The sequence below is a fragment of the Papilio xuthus genome, unplaced genomic scaffold, assembly GCF_000836235.2.
Source record: "Papilio xuthus unplaced genomic scaffold, Pxut_1.1 DF826115.1, whole genome shotgun sequence".
In the NCBI taxonomy this organism is placed as follows: domain Eukaryota; kingdom Metazoa; phylum Arthropoda; class Insecta; order Lepidoptera; family Papilionidae; genus Papilio; species Papilio xuthus.
Genome location: NW_013532534.1, coordinates 5,334,571 through 5,356,448, shown reverse-complemented (window position 1 = coordinate 5,356,448; position 21,878 = coordinate 5,334,571). Strand labels below are relative to the sequence as shown.

At 32.1% G+C, this 21,878-nt stretch overlaps 1 protein-coding gene across 1 annotated transcript in view; it reads right to left on the bottom strand.

Annotated features, from left to right (window-relative positions):
- Positions 1-2,535: 2,535 nt before the first annotated feature.
- LOC106123242 (nephrin) overlaps positions 2,536-21,878 on the bottom strand; it is a 36,523-nt gene continuing 17,180 nt past the window's right edge. The window contains exons 3-16 of the mRNA XM_013319473.1: positions 18,595-18,791; positions 15,691-15,801; positions 15,028-15,234; positions 13,602-13,756; positions 13,178-13,322; positions 12,630-12,760; positions 12,059-12,218; positions 9,424-9,575; positions 8,977-9,196; positions 8,604-8,819; positions 8,292-8,429; positions 3,493-3,597; positions 3,000-3,157; positions 2,536-2,655 (exon numbers count right to left, since the gene is read on the bottom strand). Of these exons, the coding sequence (XP_013174927.1) occupies positions 2,536-2,655; positions 3,000-3,157; positions 3,493-3,597; positions 8,292-8,429; positions 8,604-8,819; positions 8,977-9,196; positions 9,424-9,575; positions 12,059-12,218; positions 12,630-12,760; positions 13,178-13,322; positions 13,602-13,756; positions 15,028-15,234; positions 15,691-15,801; positions 18,595-18,791 (2,215 nt within the window). The remainder of the gene's footprint in view (positions 2,656-2,999; positions 3,158-3,492; positions 3,598-8,291; positions 8,430-8,603; positions 8,820-8,976; positions 9,197-9,423; positions 9,576-12,058; positions 12,219-12,629; positions 12,761-13,177; positions 13,323-13,601; positions 13,757-15,027; positions 15,235-15,690; positions 15,802-18,594; positions 18,792-21,878) is intronic.

Genomic DNA, 21,878 nt, shown 5'->3' with positions numbered 1-21,878 from the left:
CAAATGAATCTCACGGGAATTCACTTTATTTTCATTGAAGTAAAAACAAGAGTGAAGTTGAATTTTGGGTTGTTAAATATTTAATTTCTCATTACATTTTTACGATTGTATACATATTTGAGTATACGAAATCGATGTTTTATGTGGAAATGTGCCTTAACTTTTATTATTATTTAGTTTTTATAATGGAATTCATTCACAGTTGAGACAAAACAATTATTTGTATGTGTATTTTTTACTTATAATAAATTCAAATCCATTGCTTGCTGATCGAAAAACGTAACGAAAATATTCTCCCCTAAAAAAAAGTAGATTTATGCGCCGCATACGTCGATAGCCGTGAAATAGTGCTTTTCCCAACCATGAATTCTACTCGTTCTTTTCAATTGATCGTACAAACGATGATTAAATATACCTGGAGTAGAACAAGCTACGTTAAATTGGAGGGAAGGGAGCTTAGAATACATATGCACACAGACCAACAGGACACGCAGTGCTCTCTAGCGATCGTTTGCTAATTGAAGCAAAACTGATCAAAGAGAGTTATTTAAAAAGGCACAGAACTTTTCAATGATAGTTTACTTTCTTTTAGATATATAAAAGTTAAATAATATTCTTAAATAACCTTAGTAAAATAAACTGTTTATGGTTAAATGAAAATAAAAAAGTGCTTAAACGTTACAGAGTCCATAACTGTATACCTACACCTAAGGTAATTTATACGAGTTTATTAATAATTAAAATTAAATTTGTTGACTTAAATTAACTTTTCAATACAAACTTATAATTATAATGCAATAAAAAAAGTTTTTAATTTTCTAATAAGCAAATTTATTATATCAAGAAAATTTACACATATCTGCTTATTCCATACGATATGTCGAGAAGTCTTCAGAATTATTTAGTAAAACAAAATAAATTATACAAAAAAAGGAAGAGAGATAAAACAACGTATGCAAAATTATTTAAACATTTATCTATGATCAATGATTTTATTTCACAAATAATATTTTATAACATAATTTTTCTAATATATTTTATACAATTTAACCAATTGATAGTTTCGTAAATATCTAGTGACTTCATAGCACTTATATTTATAACATTAAACTTTATGTACAAATGTATAATTAGTGACATAATATAGAGTTATGCTCCGTTCAGACAGAGCGAGGAATGAAACAGAGCAGATTTTTTATTAGAAATAAAATTGAGCTTTATACGCCTGAAATAAGGTTTAATTATACATTCTTAAAAAAAAAATAAGCCTAAAAGACTTGAAAAGTAAAATTAAACCTTGTATCTATTGGACAAAGTTCAATTTAATTTGCGATAAAAATCTGCTCTACTCTCTCACTTGGTCTGTGTGAACGGACCCTTAATATTACAAGTAATAAATTTTATTAGCATCACAGTGAATTTATTTTCTATATAACATATAATACGTATAGTATTCAAACAGTTTCGTATAAAGTACATTGAAATATGATTTCGAAAATCATGTGTCAATGTTTTGTAATTTTTTTTTAAATTGTTGTTAGTGAACTAAAGGTGAGTTCACACTGGTAACAATTACTTAACAGAAATGTTAACTGTCTCTGAATATGATCACAGGGGTAAGGCAAAGTGCATTCGCTCCGAAGAGATTCCATAACGAACTTTAAAAATGTTTGGAACTGACAATAAATTTCGATAAGTCACGTAATTGTCGTGCGCAGTTCCTTACATTTTTGAAGTTCGCTATGGAATCGCTACGAAGCGAGTGCACTTTGCCTAGCCCCCTACTGCGTGTTTTCGTTTAGACATTGAAAATTCGAAGTTATGTATCGTCATTTGTTTTTTATCACGATTTTATTCATACCGTAGATGTACAAAAGTAAATATAGGAAATTTAACACTAAATGATTTATCGCTTAACTATTACATGTTTTATTGTCTGTATTTCTATTGAAACTTTTACGTAAATATATTTCAAGAAGTTTACAGAACAGCTATATGATAGTATTTGAAATCAAAATTTAATAGAATTTAATATTCTTTGAATTTTTGAAAATTTTTTTTTTTGTTTAAATTTCCAATTTTGCCGAAATCTAATTATAGTGTGTCATTTTAATGCGTTACATTTCCTCAATAAAGTTAATATAATATTTAATTATATTTTACAAACAGTGTTCGTTATATATTTTTTTATTTGAAAATAAATTATTTGACTGTATATTATTTATTATTTACACACTTATTTCACTAATTTGTCAATTTAATTAAAAAAAATGACAGCTGAAACAGTCTTTGTTTTATATTCGATGTCCAACTAAGGGTTTAAAAAAATACCATATACAATTACTCTGAGACTTTACAAAATTAAAAGTACAAATATGTGTCTAGTAGAGATGAAAATAAATAATATATTCCTTTAAACATTATCTGGAAGATTTATGAGGAAAAAAAAAAACAATAATTTACGTAATAATATCCGATTATTGCACTGATATAAACAATTTTATAATACAAATTACCTAGACTACTATAATCTATCTAAACGCAACTTTCTCTTGCGTTGGCGAGCAATGGCGTTCTTGTGGTTACCACCTCCCTCCGTCGGGATAGTGTACCGCTGGTCACACTGCGCCGGTCTTCCGCCAAAGTACCAATACTCTGTGTCATAATGAAATACATAACATTTATATTAGTAAGTTTCCTTATCACAAAGAGGCACGTCAACCAAGAGGAGATGTCCCTGCCCATTCCCCTATGATGGGTTGGCAGGCTGCATTCCATACACAAACATATGAGATTTAAGAGTAAAATACACTGAAATTATTTCGATGATAAACAATAACTTAAAAAAAAAATTCAAGTTCTAATATAATCTATATATGTAAATATTCTATTAAATATTCCACGCACTAAGTTAAGTACTCAAAATATTTCAAACAGTCATGTTTGTAGGTGGCATGGCATAGCAAGCGATCCGTAAATTATGAGCACTCGACATTTACCTGTATATCAGAGGCCGGTGTGTTCGGCGTATGAGGCGTGTTAGACCGAACGTCGTGCAAGCTGTGAGTGCTCTTAGATGACCCCACAGGGGGCGACACCACGGCCCCGTAGGGGGGCGGCTCAGGTGGCCGCTCCTCATCGCGCGTGCAGTTGAAATCTGAATAGAGGGGATTGTTTCGTCCATTTTAATAGTTCTTTGTTTTTAATTTTTATACCTCCAATGTGCTTTCCATTGAGAATGAGTTTAACCAGAACAAAGGATTTTTAAAAATTAATCATTTCAACTGTGGTCTTTTATAACGCTTAAACAGCGTTTGACGATTTATTGTTGGACCTATGTGCAGATAAATATGGGATGTAGATAAATTTAGTTAAATATGTTGTTGCTCTACTCTAATTTTTGACTGATTATATACGTTATTAAAAGGTTGAATCCATACTACATTTACTAGAAAACATAAGTTTTGTATTAGAAGTAGAGAAGTAACCTACCTTTACCTAGAGGAACGACATCTGGATTTTTGTCATCTGGCTGTATTGGTGAATGATTGACGGGTTGAATTGAACCCTTATACGCTTTCGCGGTCTGCGTTGGAGCTGAAAAAAACTTATTATTATTTTTCTAATAATTAATATTTTAAAATCAACTGAGTTGTTTAAGCATATTATTATTTCGTTCACTGTAAATTACCTTTAATTTAACTTTCTATTTATTGTACTTTTAGCTTTGATTTATGCCTTTCATCGGGTCTATTTTGTTTGACACACGAGAATGTGATTCAAATCAGTCAGATACAGTTCAATCAGATATACAACGTTTCAAATCAGATGATCCGTATCAATTGATCTGATATACGTATGTTTCATGCTAATCAACGTAATCTTACGTGTATTTTGCGGAAATAGCTAAATAACAAAAACAGTATGACTTGCAATAAAACAACTATAAACGATGGGAGAGTTAATAGTACAAATTCAAAATTAGGGGCATAGATTGCGTTTTAATATTCCAATTTTTTTATTATTTATATTATTTCTTACGACTTCAGATGTTAGTAGAAAAGTCAATAGAACTATAATATTATATATGTCTGTTACTTTAAACTCTAAAAGTCGTTTATATCGAATTAGACGGCAGTATCATCATCATCAGCTCACTATACGTCCCCACCGAGGGGCTCGGAACCTACCCTAAATTAAGGGTGATTAGGACATAGTCAACCACGCTGGCCAAGTGCGGGTTGGTTGACTTCACACAACTTTGAATTTTTTCTCAGATATGTGCAGGTTGCATCACGATATTTTCTTTCACGGTAAGAACGTCGGATAAACGTACATATGTAAATCCGAAATCGAAAAACACATTGGTACATGGCGGGATTCGAACCCAGGACCTGCAGATTGCAAGTAAAGTGCTTACCCACTGAGCCACCGACGCTGTTATAGACGGCAGTATATTTAATATTTAACGCAATTTTCTTTCCAATATCTTGAGCATTGTACAAAACTTAATAAAACGTCTGTATCTAAGTGACGAAACGTATGCAATTTCAGCGGGAATACAGGACATAAATCACATTTCAAATGCAGTAAAAACCGTAGTCGAGTCGATCTTTGCTTGAAAATTCCGGACACGCGAGAAAATCTGTCTCTATTCATCAGCAAAATTCACTACCAATGTGCACACAATTTTTTATAGAACTTATATAATTTTATACATTATTTATTAGTAGGACTATCACTTTCAACAATGGGAAATTTACTTTGGCATATGAATTTAAAAACCGAAAAGGGTAATGTAATAACAGAATTTATCTTTCTCTATCTCTTATATAAGTTTGTCTTAAAGGTATGTATGCATCGAGGTAGTATAAATCCTTTAAAACTGTAACCAAGGGTAGGCGTCTTATGTCCTTATGTCCTTATGTACTTTAATATATAATACAACTTACATTACTAGTGTCATTATAATTTAATTTGAGTAATTCTAAAATAAATATTGTGGAAATGTAATTCTACATTTTACCACGTGATTTGTATTCAAAATAAGTTAACATACAATCTATAGAAAAAATATACTTCAACCCACGTAAAGGAGACTTTCATGGTACAATTGTAGAGTAAATGATTGTCCAGGTCGACTAACGTTTCGGTCGGTCAACTCTTGAATGGATGACCGCTTTAGAAGCAATTAATGTCGAGCGTTTTCGTGCTTCGAAAGGCACGTTAATATGAAACGTACATAATAGCGGTGTAGGGAATTCGTGACCATAATTATTGAATACTAGATTTTCATGTAAATTTACGTATGCTTAATTGTAATCATTCCTTTTGTATGCTTATTAATTTTTCAATATAATTACTTCATATTGTTTGAAGAGAAGAGAAGTTTGTACTCTTATACTTTTATAGCCATGGCATATCTTTTTGTTGCATTATTATCCACTAGCGTTCACCCGCGACTCCGTTTGCGCGGATTTAAAAAAAACAAGTTCTATGTTCGACAAATTTCGTCAAGATCCATTATGCCGTTCTGGAGATACTTTAAAACAAACATCCATCCATCTAAACATTTACATTTATAATATTAGTAAGAAGTAAGATCAAGATCGTGTTAAAATTGACAAAATTTCCTGGAAGTTGACAAACTTATTTTTTATATTATCGATTAAATATTTATAGTAAGTGAAATAGCATTGGAGAATGAATTCAAAATATCCAACGGTATTTGTCTTAAATCTACATATTTTACTTTATTGCAACCGAACGTCACATTTTTGCACCTTGCGAGCTCCGAATGTATCGTATTTTTCAACATTTTTAGCTATGCATGCAATCCTCGGTGATGTTATCGCGCAGATATACGAGAATTTCACTATCAAGAAAAGTAGAAAATTTTAGTGGACTACATTTGGATATATTGTACCTTTTATAAACAGTATTTGAAGATTGTAGTATATTTAAATTAGTTAAAATATTTTTTTAGTACTAAAAGATTTTTAATAATATAATGATACCAGCAGTCGCCCGCGACTTCGTTCATGCGGATTTAAAAACAAACTTAATAAGTAGCCTATATGTCCTTCCAGACTATGTTCTACATCAATGCCGAGTTTCAGCGAGATCCATAAGGCAGTTCCGGAGATACCTTCAAACAAACATCCATCCATCTAAACTAGAGGTACTAATTAAAACACCCAAAGTATCAGTAACTCTTAAATACAGCGACAAACGCACATACCATTTGTAAACTTCTTCTACCAAAAAGGTAATATATTTCAGTCACAATAATATGTTAGAATGTTGCCATATCAAAAACTTACAACTAAAATCTATGACCTCATCAAATACTACATTTTAGACTAAATGCGTGAACACTGTGAGTCTATTATCGTCTATAATTCTAACCAAATTGCTTCGTTGACTCTTTGAACCCATTTACTACCAATTACTGCTTTGTCGTGACACATATGCTGTATTATTACAAGCTAACACAAGCCTGCTACATATGTTAAAGAAATAATAGCATTCTAACCACAAATAGCGTAATGGCTTCGGTCAATGTTCGCAAAAACTTAAGGTCGGTCAAAGGCAGCCGTGAAACTTTATCTAGCCTCTCCTTAATACTTGTAACTTTACTTCAAGTTGAAGTATTTGTTGTTTTATTATCTATATTCTTTTCATAAATATATAACATTGGAACATTTATTCGCCTAGATATTAAATTTGAATTCAAAATTTTAATCACTAAATAAGGAATTACTTTCCATTTTGAAAACTTATCAACAGTAGATTGAATCAGGTCTGAAATTGTCCCATATGCTCCAATTTTCTTTTTAACCAGTTAAATATTATCTTAATTATAAATACTAAGCTAATAGGAGTGGTTAACCTAAGTCCCGGTTACGCCACATCCCTGTAATTATAAAGTTTAATTTGCTTAGGGTATTAGCATTCAGATGTCTTATTCTACTATATAAAAATTAAATCAACTTATTAAACAAAATCGTTTGATAATGTAACATAAATCGTATCTATGGCAAAGAATTTTAATACAGATAATAAAATCTTACTTTCTACTAATATTATGAATTATGTTTAGATGGTTGGATGACTGGATGTTTGTTTGAAGATATCTACAGCGGTTCAACTAATCGCAAAGAAACTTGATATTCATATAGAACATAGTCTGGAAGAACACTTGAAGAACGAATTCGCGGGTGACAGCTAGTATTATTGAAAAAAAAATTAACATAATTATAATGTCGTATTAAATAACATAATTAAAATGTTCTAACAATATCTTAATAAACATATCGGTGTTAGTTTTTTAGACTCAATTTTCGATATTTTAACTTTGTAACAATTAGTTTCCTTTTATTTTTCAAAGAAATAATAAGGAGTAGTAAAATTTCATCTAAGCACATTTATATTCTCAACTGTGGGCATGAAACACGCGAAGCTCTGAAGATATATGCTCCAACGATAGGATTCTACAATAAGGAATTATACTAGGAAACGGTCGTGCAGTGTGCGCTCAAAGTTGAATGGAAGCTTGGTCTGTGTAGCAATAATGTGGAAACATTTTTCTTAGTTATGGTGCAGTGTTTCATTTTTAGTATTCTTCTTTGATGGTATTATAATATACTTGAACACGCTGTGAATGCTAATAATATCGTTTGAGATATTGTGATCAGAATCTATAACTTCTGTCATTTATAAATTTGAAAATAACAAATTCTAGACTGAAGTAGTAAACAACATAAGTACGAGCATAATAAAATTGATTTCTCTCTAAAGAATTATTTTGGCATTCCTTGTTATTAATAAAACGAGTCTCTTGTTTGAGATTATCTTCGAAGAATTTGATTATATTTCTCACTTTAGATCTAAACGTATCAATGACATAGATTGAAATTACAAGTAAATTGGCAATCAAAGGAAACGTAATCTGTATTCAAAAGGAAATAGGCTCAAAATCAAGAACCTTTAAATAATTTATTAATAATTATTAGAATAACACGGATATTTAAAGGGAGCGACCTTAAGAGAGATGCTACATAGTTGGTGAAGTAATGGGTTCTACGAACTGTGTTACCACTTTGATAAAAAATTAATAACAAAAAGATCCCACACCTCACATAGGAAGAAACGCTCCTTTTGGAATGGCAAAAGGAATAATTAGTCAGACCATTTAAAATATAACAAAGTGGACGTAGAGTTAATTTATAAACTCAAGTTACTTATAGTAAGAATAAACAAAAGAACACATCAATAAGAGCCAGTATCACCTTCATACTGTAGTGGTCGGTGATGTTTTCTTTTTGCAACCAGGGCGATGATGGTGACCGCAATGAGCGTTCCCACAATTCCCGCAACGATACCAAGCGCCCAGCTGCTGTCCACTCGATTGCTTCTTGTATTCGCTTCTAAAGGAGATGTAAACATTAGCTCAAAACAAACATTGGATATCAAATGATCATCAGCTTGAATCAGAATAAATTGGCGTTTTAAAACAACACAATAGGATTCAAAATACTCTTAATGCTAGTCGTCTACGAATGATAATAAGCAGTATAAACTATATTATTCTTGGCACTCACCAGTCTGTAAAGCCAGCCTCGAAAGTGTGTGAACTCTCAGTGTTGTAATTTCAGATCTTCCGCGAGCATTATTTGCATAAAAGACAAGTGTTAATGCTTTGCCTGAGCCAAGCCCGTGCAGCTTCCAAACTGGTGCAGTTGCCGACACGTTAGCTACTAATGCCTCCGTCTCCCAAGCTTCGACTACGTAAGTAGTTTGAAGACCTCCATCATAACCTACAAAATTGAAATTCTCTTTGAATATATCTTATATCTATTTCATCCCAAGTATGAATTAATTACAGAAATGACTGTATGTCTGTACTGTATGTACTGTATATCTTATACATTATGGTCTTTATTTTATCATCAATTGTTACTTTTTTTTAATTACCAGCAACACAGCGTAGTTCCGCTGAATCATCAGTGAGGTTTAACGAAGAGCAGTTAGACGGTGGATCTGGTTTGACAGCTGGTAGCAATGTATACCGGCAGGGTTCTATCTGTTGACCGGCTAGATTAGTTGCTCTGCATGCTAAAGAACCGTAGTCCGTGTCCCCACTTGGAGTGTACGAGAGAACGGATCGACCGGCGCCGTCCACTGTAAACTTTCCCTTTTGGAACAGACAAGACTATAATTAAAACGATTTTCTTAATCTCTTTGTATCTTTTAACAAAGGAATTAATTGCAAACAGAAGTACAAGCGTTGTTAAGTTGCAGTATTTAATTTGTTTTGGTATCACAATTTATATGTCTTATAATTTTTCTTAGACAGTCGATTTTGATGCCCATTCTTGTTAAGGCAACAGTTTCAGTTTTAGTTAAAAGCAAATTACTTACCGCTTCTAGTTCAACAGTTCCAATAGTGTTATTGATTGTCCATTGAAAGTTCTTAGGCGGTGGAAAAGCATCTACTTCACAAGTGACTTTAGCTGCTTCGTTCACAGCTGCACCCACTATAATTACTTCTGTGTTTTTACACACAGGTTTATCTGTAAAAAATAATCCTATAAATTAAGTCTGACACGATTTTTTCAAAAAGACAGATTAAAAAATTACATCTAACAGTCTAATCTTATTTCATACTAAATAAATGCTAATATCTAGATGGATTGATAGATGGAGGTTTGTTTGAAGGTATCTTCAGAATAGCTGTACGGATCTCTATGAAATTTGGCATACGTATAGAATATAGTCTGGAAGAACATATAAGCTACTAATTATGTTTTTTTCAATTCTGCGCGGACTAAGTCGCGGGCGACACCTAGTTTATAATAATGTCTCACGAAAGTATAAAGAAATTAAAAATTGAATGTTATTTACATCTGTTTTTTTTTTAATTTGTGTTTTCAAAATGTTGAATCTCAGTTAATAATCAATTACATTTATTATTCAAGTTCATCTCGTGTATAACAGTTGATGTGTATGAAGTAAAAAAATCAACTGAAATAGTCTTAATTAAAAATGTTTCTATGTGTATTTCTTTGTTTGGACTGAAAGAGCAATGCAGCATAAACTTCCCGACAATAATAATTTAAATATTCGTAGTACTTTAAAATAATTTGTTGGGAAATACTTTACAGATGAAATTTACCGCGTGGAGAATTTCAAGAAGTTCAATTGCCGATACTAAGCTTGCAATAAGGCTTTTTCACGAACTTTTTACCGTCCTACAATTGTTGTTTTACAAAGTATCTAAGGCTTTAGGATCGTGTTCAATGAGGCGTCCTAGTTGAAATAAATAGAGCTTTAACAACCTTTATTTATAGTGTTGTGATGCGCTTTTACAGTTAATACTTCTTTTATTTTATAACACTTAGAGTATTTGACTATAAAGTTAAGTAATATATTTTCATTTTTATTAAAAACATTCTGTCGCCCGTGACTCTATCCGCACGGAATTAAAAAAGAACTTAATGATGTGTAATGTAGCGTATATCTTTCAGACTATATTCTACATATGTGCAAAATTTCATCATGATCCGTTGAGCCGTTCTGGAGATACCTTCAAACAAACATCCATCCATCCAAACAATAGCAATTAGTAAGATAATAAGATATGTTGGATTGTAAAGCAAGTAATGTGTTGAGCTTAAAATCTATTTGTAGTATTATATTTTGAAGGTACGATATTCATTAATCTTCACTTAATAATTGTAGTCACAAATCCTTCGATATTTATTTTTCTTTTTTGTATTAAATTTTGCAAACTTAAAAGAAACAATTTTAAAAATTAAAAGCAACGCTTGAAACTTTAACAATAAAGAAAACAAAGCTCTAATAGAATCAGGATGCTACGTTGAAGCATTTTAAATACTTAAGCTTTCTTTCAGCAATGCTAAGGAAGTTTTATACAACAAACAGGCGTAAAATCAAATTAAAGCAGTACAAAAACTATCTTGTTAAGACAACAATTTCAGCGAAGATATTTTTAAAAGATTCATTCAAATTAAGATTCAATGTGCTATCGTCTCTAGTTTTTAAAGAATGACGTAATTGGTTAATTTAATTCCAAATAAAAACTGCATGCTTAAATAAAATTACTTTAACAAAAAGCTATAAAAGTGAAAAAAAAAGATAACTTAAAATGACACATATGTAATAAATACGTGCTAATAAATCTGTACAGTTTATCGTTACAGAAGCTTGCAACGTTCGCGCGAAACATCAATAGCGAAAATTGAATTCACATCTAGCGTACGTCGCATCACTCAACTGTTGATACAAAACCTGTTTTCGTATCGGGAAACTATTTCGGGGCTAAAATCAATCTTAGTCACTGCAATAGTTTGCTAGGACTATTGTTTTATTCAACATCGAGAACAAAAACAATATTCATAAAGTCTCCGTACTCAAAGACGCTTTAGTGTAGATTTGTTAAATCTGATCTAAGTAAACATAAAAGGAGTTGTAGTTATAAGGCTATGATAAGCCAGCTATGGACGATTAAAGGATTCATTTAAACAGAGGAGAAAATTTATGAAAAGTACAACTAAACATATTCGAATCATAAATCTATATTTGTGAAAAATATGAGTCTATAAAATATAAAGATAAAGAAATCGAGCAATTAGACGATATAACTGCCTGTCTGCATGATTATTATTTCCTTACTAGGTTGCCATTAATAAAAAAAGAGGTCCATAATAACGAGGTGTCGGCGGGGCCGCCCTAGGCGAGCGTAAATTGATCGTATCGGTAACGAAGTAGGGCCTTATTAAGAGTCCTAACAAGCGTCGAACGTGTGTACGAAGCTTTATAGATAATAATGAAGAGGGACGTGTCAATAGCGTAGAATTAAAATACTGAAGTCCTTTGTTAGCGTGTCTTTCTTCTTGTTTTTATACTGCTCATTATAATATTGCTATTTGATTTTACAAGAGATTTATCTTGCATAATTTACTTACAGATGTATTCATAAGAATCGTAGTAATGTGTGTCATAAGCGTCCGTGTTTTTAATATAGAAAACTTACATATAACTAAGAGATTGACTGGAGGAGATCTGCCATCTCCTTCCACATTGGAGGCGGTACACACGTATCTTCCCGCTTGTTCCCTGGACACTCCTTGTAGAGCCAAATGTGCCGAGCCCGCAATTACCCCAGCGCGCTGATTGTGCGTCATTACTTGACCCTGGCAGCGAAAGATTATTTTTAACGGCTCGCATCTTAATAAGCTTGAAAATTTATGATGTAAAAGGATAATTAAAAAAATTTAAAGATCATATTACAATAATTAAATTCAAAAGGAATGATAATTAATGGAAGGACCACCATTTTGATCACCAGCCCAGATACTACTATACTACGGCATAAGATCTTTATTAGAAGGGCTATATTAATTTCATAAAATAGTAATAATACTTTAAAATGTAGTGGTATACCTAAACTCTGAATTTCTTTACTCGATGTACTAACGTATGCGCTGCTTTGTCATTGTTTAAGGTTTAAGGTTTAAAGTAAGCTGTATAAAGTTAGGTACTCGAGTCAGCGAACTTTATTTGTTCTACATACATGAAACTCACGTTTAAGCTATTTTACTCACGTTATGTTCCCAAACTACTTTGTAAGCTGGTGGATTGGCGCGCACGACGCACTCAAAGTACACGTCGTCACCTTCTTCTATGTCGTTGGGATTAAGTTTCGATCCCAATTGTAAAACTACGATCGGCACATCTGAATAACAGGTATATTATGTAATAGATAGTATGTAAATAAGTTTACAAAAAAGTCGCATTTAATGAAATTTTCTCGATAATCAAATTTATATGGCACTGATAAATTGCGATAAGAAACCATTAAAGTAATGCAATTGTAAATTATAATATATAAGTAATTATATACTTAAGTAAGAACTATATTGCAGCCCAATAACAAAGATTATACATATAAAGTTTGAAACAATGTAACTTGTAAATCTATAAACTCCTACTGTTCCAGAAATGTATGACAAAAGTCAATGATTTTTCTTTAATTAAAAAAATCTAACACAGAACGAGATAACACAAAAAACATTCATTAAGAAAACAATAAAGTATAAGACGTCGGTGGAAAACTTGTGTTTTATTTGTGTGAGAAAAGAAAAATTCCTACAATGCAAGTTGAGTGACATGGTGGTCTCAATAGTGGTGTGTTCCAGTTTCACGTGAGACGCTCGACAGGTAAGCACCCGGCCGTCGTGCTCCATTCGGGGCGTCCATCGCAGAAATGATACTGTTTCGTTGAAATCGTCCGAGTTCTGAGAACAAAACAAAAAAAAAGTGATGTTAAAACATTCTTACAAGTACTATTAACGACTACAAATCATTAATTACAATATTATACTTGTATAACAAAAACACACATTAAATGTAACAGAAACATGTTCCTGCTTTTTGACTATATTGGTTCTTTTTTGACTAGTTTGCTTCGAGGTTAAAAAATCTTCTTTCAACTTCAATTTTAAAGAATTATTATGGTCTATGTATTTTATAGGATAATGAGTACCTGGTCATAAAATATTCATGTTCACACTTACTTTTTGAGGTTCGGTTACTGCTACTGGTTTATCGTCCAGCCACCAAGTTATAATCGCTGGAGGTCTCGCTCCGACCGCTCTGCACGCAAGTTCGGCTTCCTGGCCTACTGATAGTGGCTGTTCTCTCGCCAGAATTTCCACAAATAGTGGTCGCACTATACACAAATAATTTTATATCACTTTCAACTTATTAATAGAATAGAATAAGGCACATTAATCTTGGGTTTTGGGAGCAGAATTCTTGTTTAAATCATGTTCTTATGTCTGTTTTGTCAAATTGTAATGGCAAGGATAATGATATATTTATACAAAGATGTTGGTCTCCAAAACTTACGGCAAGTAATAATTAAGAGATATTTTGGTATCATAAATATAGTTTTTAATAGCACCATACTTATTAAAAAAAGTTTTATTTACATATTAGCTATTCGTACTCCGCAACAGTCGGGTGTGTTGTAATTATTATTCTTTATACTGTTATTATTTTGCCTAAATAATGTGGGAAAAAACTCAGTAATTATTTAAAAACTAATAGTCAAATAAAATATGAATTACTCAACCACTCGTAATTGGTTAATTGTTCAAAATTATGTATGTAGTCGTACATTTGTAAACACAGGAGTATTATTTAATGCCTATTGCTTCTATAATTTTAATAACATTTTATTGCAAGCTTAAATAAAATCGCCGCGTTAGATGTAATAAAAGCTTTAACGGTTATTTCTTTATAATTACCATACCTTGAATGAATTAAAGTCACGTTTAGGTAAGCTTTATAAATGTAGATTAAAAAAGAGCTAATTTTATTCCATTAGCGGCACAAATTGAAAAGTACAACGACGAAAATGTAACCGCCATCCATAAAAGTTTGTGAAAGTTGAACTAGCGAGTCTGGCATGGCGTGCATTAGAAGCCGAATAATATTATGATAATGGAGAATAATTTCCTGTTATTCTGGCAGAGCGATGGTGTTACTGCAGGACAATGAAGCCGCACAAATAAAAACTAATGATCGCACTCTGGCGTGCCGGTAAAATGACACAAAAGAATTCCGTAATCCGCCGTCATATCTGAGATAATCTGCGGCGCGGACAAGCCTGCCGTTTGATCTAGGTTAATCGCTAGGATTTCGCTGGATTTCATTTTGCTGTAACATCGTATGAGTTGTTACTGTTAGGTGTTATTTTGTTGAAAAAATATATCATACGGCCATTTATTATTACACGTTTGTTTTAAAAGCTTTGTTTTTGAAAATTTTAAAATCGAAGCGTATTTTTTACCAATTAAATTAAATAAAATTCACAGTAACAACGTCTCTGATTGAAGAAATAAAGATATTTTGCAAGAAATATATATGTAACATAAAATTCAAGGAAAAAGGAATCTTGTTTCATAATTAAGGTTAATGTAAACTTTGCATACTTACGATACAGTTGTATTTGTACGTTGGTTCTCAAAGGTGGTACGAGGGCTGTATTATCGGCAGTACAAGTGTACACCGCTTCGAAATATTCTCGCTTTAATTTCGGTATCTTAAGTTCGAGTAAGCTGAGACGCGAGCCGTCTTCCGCGGCAGCTAATGTTGCTATTACTTTATCGTCTCTCCACCAGCGAACGCGCGGCATCGGTTTACCTGTGGGTATAATTAAATTTGTTACCGAGCGTTACTCTTTAACTTTACTTAATCTTGTCGTTTCCTTTTAGCTAAGAGACGCCAAATTATTACAGAGCTTTTATTTTAGAGATGCTAAAAACAATTTCAATTTTAACTTTTATAAATCCATAATAAATTAAAAAAATAAATTATTATGAATTATTTTAGTCACAATACAAATCAGAGATAATAATGAAAGAAATTGTAAGTACAAATAGTATTCATTTGTATTATTCTAATCTAACTTCATACTAATATTATAAATGCGAATGCTTAGATGGATGGATGGGTGCATGTTTGGGTCTTGATGAAATTTGGCACAGATATAGAATTTTTTTTTAGTACCGCGCGGACGGAGTCGCGGGCGACAGCTAGTGATATATAATGAAGAAATATTTCAACAATACCAGTAATAACGATGTCTACTACTTTTACCTCCACTTACAACACAGGTGAGTTTGAGACTGGTGTCCTCTATATACGGCCCGGCTACTCCGACTACTTCTTTTTCACGTGCGTCAAATATTTTCGGTTTCTCAGGAAGTTCTGCAACAAATGTTTTTGTGTTTAACACATCCTACTTTTGTTAATTACGTTCGAAATTTTTAGTAACTCCGTCATTATTGAAATCTAAAAAGGTTTGAATAATATTTCGAAATATTATAACACTTCATATGTTTTTAATTTAAAGTTTTTTTTTTTAAATATCACCCTACTAATGAATAAAAATGAACTAGTGATAATCAGGTTTTTAAATAAAATTTGAATGCTTCTTACTTAAAACATATAATATTGTCCTTTTTAGTACATTGATGTTTACTTGATGTTTAAAATTAAAACTAATTTATACATGACTTGACTAAAATTACTATGTAAATAAAAGTACTTTAGTATCATTCCCCCTCTGAAAAAAATAATATCGACATGTTTCATTGTTAGCAGATGTCAATTGTGCAGGATTACTGCTATGTCATAAAAAGCTTTGAACAAAAAATCCATATACAAATTACGCGACACATATTTAATAATATTCATGACAAATATAAGCTTTTAAGTCAATGACCATTTGACAGAGCTTTTCAGTCAGCTTGGAGACAATTGACGAGAGTTTTACTTTGTCAAAATGTATACTTCTTACTATTATAATATTATAAATTCGAATGTTTAGATGGATGGATGTATGTTTGTTTGAAGATATCTCCGGAACGACTTAACAGATTTTGATGAAGTTTGGCACAGAGAATGTAGTCTGGAAGAATACATAATTTACTGATAAAGTTTTAATTCTGCGCCGACGGAATTGCACGCAACTGCTAGTATTATATAACGTGGTGTATTTACATATGTAGAGCATACTGCACTACGACGTGTTTTCACATAATGAGCTCCGTAAGTTTCACGTTTGATGTTTAAAATCTTTTTTCATATGGGCAGTATTGCTGTGAAGAAAAACTTTTGTAGATTCTCTTAAAGAAACTAACAAACATGAGTACGGAGGATATTGTAAGTGTTGTGAAATAATTTAACGATCTATGCTACGAAAAGTAACGATAATGTTCGTTCACTTTTGGCATACATTTAGGACATTCTGAGGATTTATAATATTAACTGTTGCTTGCGAATCTGTCCGCGTGTCATTAAAAAAAGATAATTAGTAGCCTATGTGTTCTGCCAAACTATGTTCTGCATCTATGTTAAATTTCAGTGAGATCCGTTAACCTGTTGCGGAGCTACCTTAAACAAACATCCATCCATCCATCCAAACATTTGCATTTATAATATTAGTAAGATTAATGTATTAGTATAATTTTTACATATTAAGTTAGCTAATGTCATTGAAATTTTGTAAGCTTATATTATAAGCGTTCAAACAACTCTATGTGGTCTTTAATGCTTATGGAGGTAAATACAAATATGCCGAAAACTCCTTTGTATTCAAATGCTGAAGTAACAATGTAAGCAACACTAACATTTTCTAAATAACATCTTAAAAGCTAAAAGTCTTTTCTTCTGTAGGACTGAAATAGATATTATGAGTGTTATATAAAAGTATATAGATATCATAATAATTAATACGCTAACATTTCCATTGTATAAACAGTAATTACTAATACTTATGTGGATTCTCAAAATAAACTTCAATTTTATAAAAGCGTATACGAAATATGAAGTATAAAAGAAAAAGCATACTAACAACAAATTTTAATTTGGCTTATTGCCAAAGTGGAGTTTGCAAAAGCAGTAATTTAAATTTAGAGGTACTTTTTTTCAACATTACTTATATTTGATAAGAAAAATATGGTAAAATAAAAGCTCGGGTACGACTTCGTTTAAGTAAAAAATACGCATTAGATATTTCTTTTTGAAGCTGTTTATTTATGAATTTATGCATGAAACTGACTTCAAAGAAATTATAAAAAGGATTTAGTTATAATAATTAACATCACTGTTGTGTTTAGTTATTTTTTTAATTATTTATTTTGATGCGAGTCTTATAATACTCACTTTATAAATGCGAATGTTTAGATGTTTGTTACAAGATATCTTCGGATCGGCTAAACGGATCTTGATGAAATACATAGAACATATTCTGGTAGAAGACTACTTATGAAGTTTCTGTTATAAGAGAAGGGGCAAACTAGCAGGGAACACCGGACTATCTTTAATACAGCGTGGACGGGTCGCGGATGGCTGCTAGTATTTATATATTGACCAAATAAACAAATGAATAATTAACAATTATTTAAACAAAACGCTTAACAATAAATTATTCCTTAACCTTGTGGAAATAATACAAAGTTTGTTATATAAAGTGTACAGGAAAAAGGGGTTGGAAATTGATCAATTATTTGAACCGTGTAACACGAAACAACTTCAAACGAACTCAAGTACATACGATTCAAACTATCAGAACAGTTTTAATTATAGCTGCGCTGAAACCTTGGTAGGTTTGAAGTCAAGGCTAATCATACTCGGCTTGTTTTATAACAAAGCTATTTTACAATAATTATGCAATTAAAACACAACGTTATACGCCGTAAATGAAAACTGTATTCTACGAACAGTTTCAAGTAATAACAAACGCTACCCGTATTTAAATCAAGACTTGTATCGATTTTATAAAACTCTTGTTAACTCCTCGTTCCTTTTAACAAGTGAATGTTAGAATAATCTATGGGTCTCACTATTGATTTAACTTCAGATTACGTGGCCCTGTTTTTCATGGTAACATTCTCTAATCAAAGACATTCTAGCTTTAGTACCTGAATTTTCTTATATACCATACATCAATGCTACTTCTTTAGCGAAATGGACAATGTAAAAATGTATTTTACTTACCTATAACATGCAGTATAAACTTATAGTTTCTTGTAGGCGACACTTTGAAGTCGACCCGACAGCGGTAGAGGGCGCGATCTGTGGGCAGGACGTCGCGTATGCGCAGTGCGGCATGCGGCGCGGCGTGCCAGCGCGCGCGCCCTCCCAGCGAGTCGTCCGCCCAGTGCGCGGACGGACTCTTCTCGCGACTGTCGTAACTAACAAAAGAATGAAATTAAATATCGTGGTTATATTATTACATAGTCACTAAAAATGGCTACACTAAAATACAGTTAATTAGTCCGTATCAGCACTGACTAGTTTTAAACTCTGATATTTATTATTTCACGATTTTAATGTTATGTTATTTTAAGTTATAAAACGAAGCCGATATAGAATGAAAATTAAAACTTGAATTAGCACTATATGTATGATAAAAAATTAATCTCCAGTCACAAGTGTGAAAACATTTTGTGTGAATAACTATAGTAACTGTCACCTCCGACTCCGTATGCGTGGAACTAAAAAAATATTTGTAGTTTATGTATTCACCCAGGCTTTACTTTATCTACACCGAATTTCAACGAGATCCATGCAACCGTTGTGTTACCTTCTAACAAACGTCCATCCATCCATTCATCTATTTTAACATTCGCATTTATAATATTAACAAAATTGTTTTTGTAGAAAAACAAGAGCTCTTTAATGCTAGTAATAAAAATTGATTTTTATTTCCAAATTATTTGTACTGAAAATCTTTATACCATTTTTATGCAGGTTCTAATATGAGAATTTAGCATATGTCAACATTTTACAAATATATCAATAATACAAAGACCTGAAGTAACGAGCGGCCAGGTGTACTCAAGGTCAGCGACACACGTATAAGAAATAAAAATATACATGTTAACACAAACATGAAAGTATTTGAAAAAAGTAATCTTATCATTGAATTTTTATAACCTGGATAATATAATTTGTGTTCAAGTTTTCAAGAACGTCGGTGGCTCAGAGGTTAAAAACTTGTAATCTGCAGGCCCTAGATTCAAATCCCGCCGTGTATCAATGTGTTTTTCAATTTCGAGAGAAGAAAGAACGTTTATCCTTCGGCGAAGGAAAACATCGTGATGCAACCAGCCTATACCTGCAAGGACATTCAAAGATATGTGTGAAGTCAATCATCCCGCACCGGTCCACCGGTTGACTAAGCCTTAGTTCTAACTTAAGGTAGACTCCGAGCCTCTCAATGGGGATGTATAGTGAGCAGATGCTGATGATGGGCTAGTTATAATCTATACATATAGATGGAATTAAACCTTTACGAATTAATATTACCGGGAAATTTTGCAACATTATAGACTAAAAACTATAACTGGAAACTCTTGAGCTGGCTTAATTCCTTTTCTATAGATATTTGCTGGGTTTATTCTAGTGATTCCTACTTTATTACCGTCGACCTACCTACATTATTATTGAGAACGCATTATAGCTATCAATGCATACACACATACATTTGTTTATGTTTATTGGAAGCTATTAGTGTGATTAAGTTATACTTAATGATCGTAATAGATTATCTAAGTTAACTATACCATTTAATTTTATGCAGGTAATAAGTCGCTCGAACACATTCCGATGTTATTCAACAAGTGCAAACCCACACAATACATAAGAAATACGAATAATAATAGCAAACTTTACTGAGAAATATTAAAGCGAACTTTGTTAACAAACTTGTTGATTCCCATTTCACAGACAATCAGAACGTTTAAAAGAAAATTATGTTCGTGAAATGAAATAATTGTATTTCGTACAAGGTGTAATCGTGACTTGATACCATTAATAAACGTTACAGTGCAGAAATTAACGTTGGAATTTCCAGCACGAACGTTTTTGCTGAAACGTTCAACAAGAGGATAAGTTTGCAAAAGCTGTGATATATCAGTCAAACTAATCGACTCACATCTCATATCATTTCATTTTGTGAAAGATATTAATGCAATTTAAACGTTTTCTATCTTAATATAAAACCACTAGTTGTCATCCCCAACTCCGTTCGCATGGAATTAAAAATAATCAAGCCTATGTGGTCTTCTAGACTATGTTTTACATCTGTGCCAAATTTCATCAACATCTGTAGAGCCGTTCCAGAGGTACCTTCAAACAAACATATTTAGTGATAACTCAAGATCTTTTATAAATGAATTATCTATATTTTAAAAATCAGGCATATAAAATTTTAAGAATAAATAAATGTGTCTAATTTAGTTTGTGATTTATTGATTTTATACTTATTTAGGTTGTTTTAATAAATAAATTAAATTAACCCTTCTGAACATTCGCATTTATAATATTAGGAAGAAACGTAATAAATATTATATAACAAGTTGCCGATATTTAAATTTCCCTTGATAAAACTAACATTAGCCTAAACGTAATAATTGCTAAAACATAAGAGGTAACACAATTCGTACCTTCTTGATGACGCTACGCCCGCTCGAAACATAATTATCGTGAACCATTTATTTCCTTCAGAAGTTACCTTGGAAATTCGCGTGAAAGCAGCTACCGCTATGCTTTGAAATGAAAACGTTTCGACTCATAAATATTTCATAACTAAGCGGACTTAAAGCGCCTTAGCAAAGTTCTTTGTACGGTTGGTAACATAGCTGATTATAACGGTTTCCTATACAGTAAAGCATTTTGAAGGTAAGATATTGATACGTAAGCTATTATGGACTAAAGTCGTATTCTTCCTTCCACTCATAAATGTTAACATAAGGATGCCAACGTACATTTATTTATAGGAGAAGCGGGCGAGCAACGAATCGCCTAAAATTATTTGATCCGACGCCTACGGACATCCGCAACGCCAGAGGAACCGCAGATGCGTTGCCGGCCTTTAAGGGAGGTGTACGTCAATCATAGACCTGTTGTAAAACTGGGTTACTTTTACGTGATATTTATTTGTGAATAAGAAACTTTAAAATATGCGTTATTGCCCGTTTTTGTTGAAATCTAATTAAATACATAGTTAGCAATTTAATATGTAATATAGTCAGTAGATAAATTGCTCAGAGCGTGTTTCTCCTTAATTTTGCTTCAAGTTTGTATGGTATGGTGAAACTTTGTAAGCCTACGATGATTGTTCTCCATCCCCTATGTTCGTCTTCCCTACGGCGATTTACACTCGCAGAAATTTTATTAATAAGTTTTTCTTAGAGCATTAATATCTTAAATGTCCTACAATTTTCTTTTATTGATTTGTAATTTTTTCAAAATCAACCATAAATATTTATAATTTT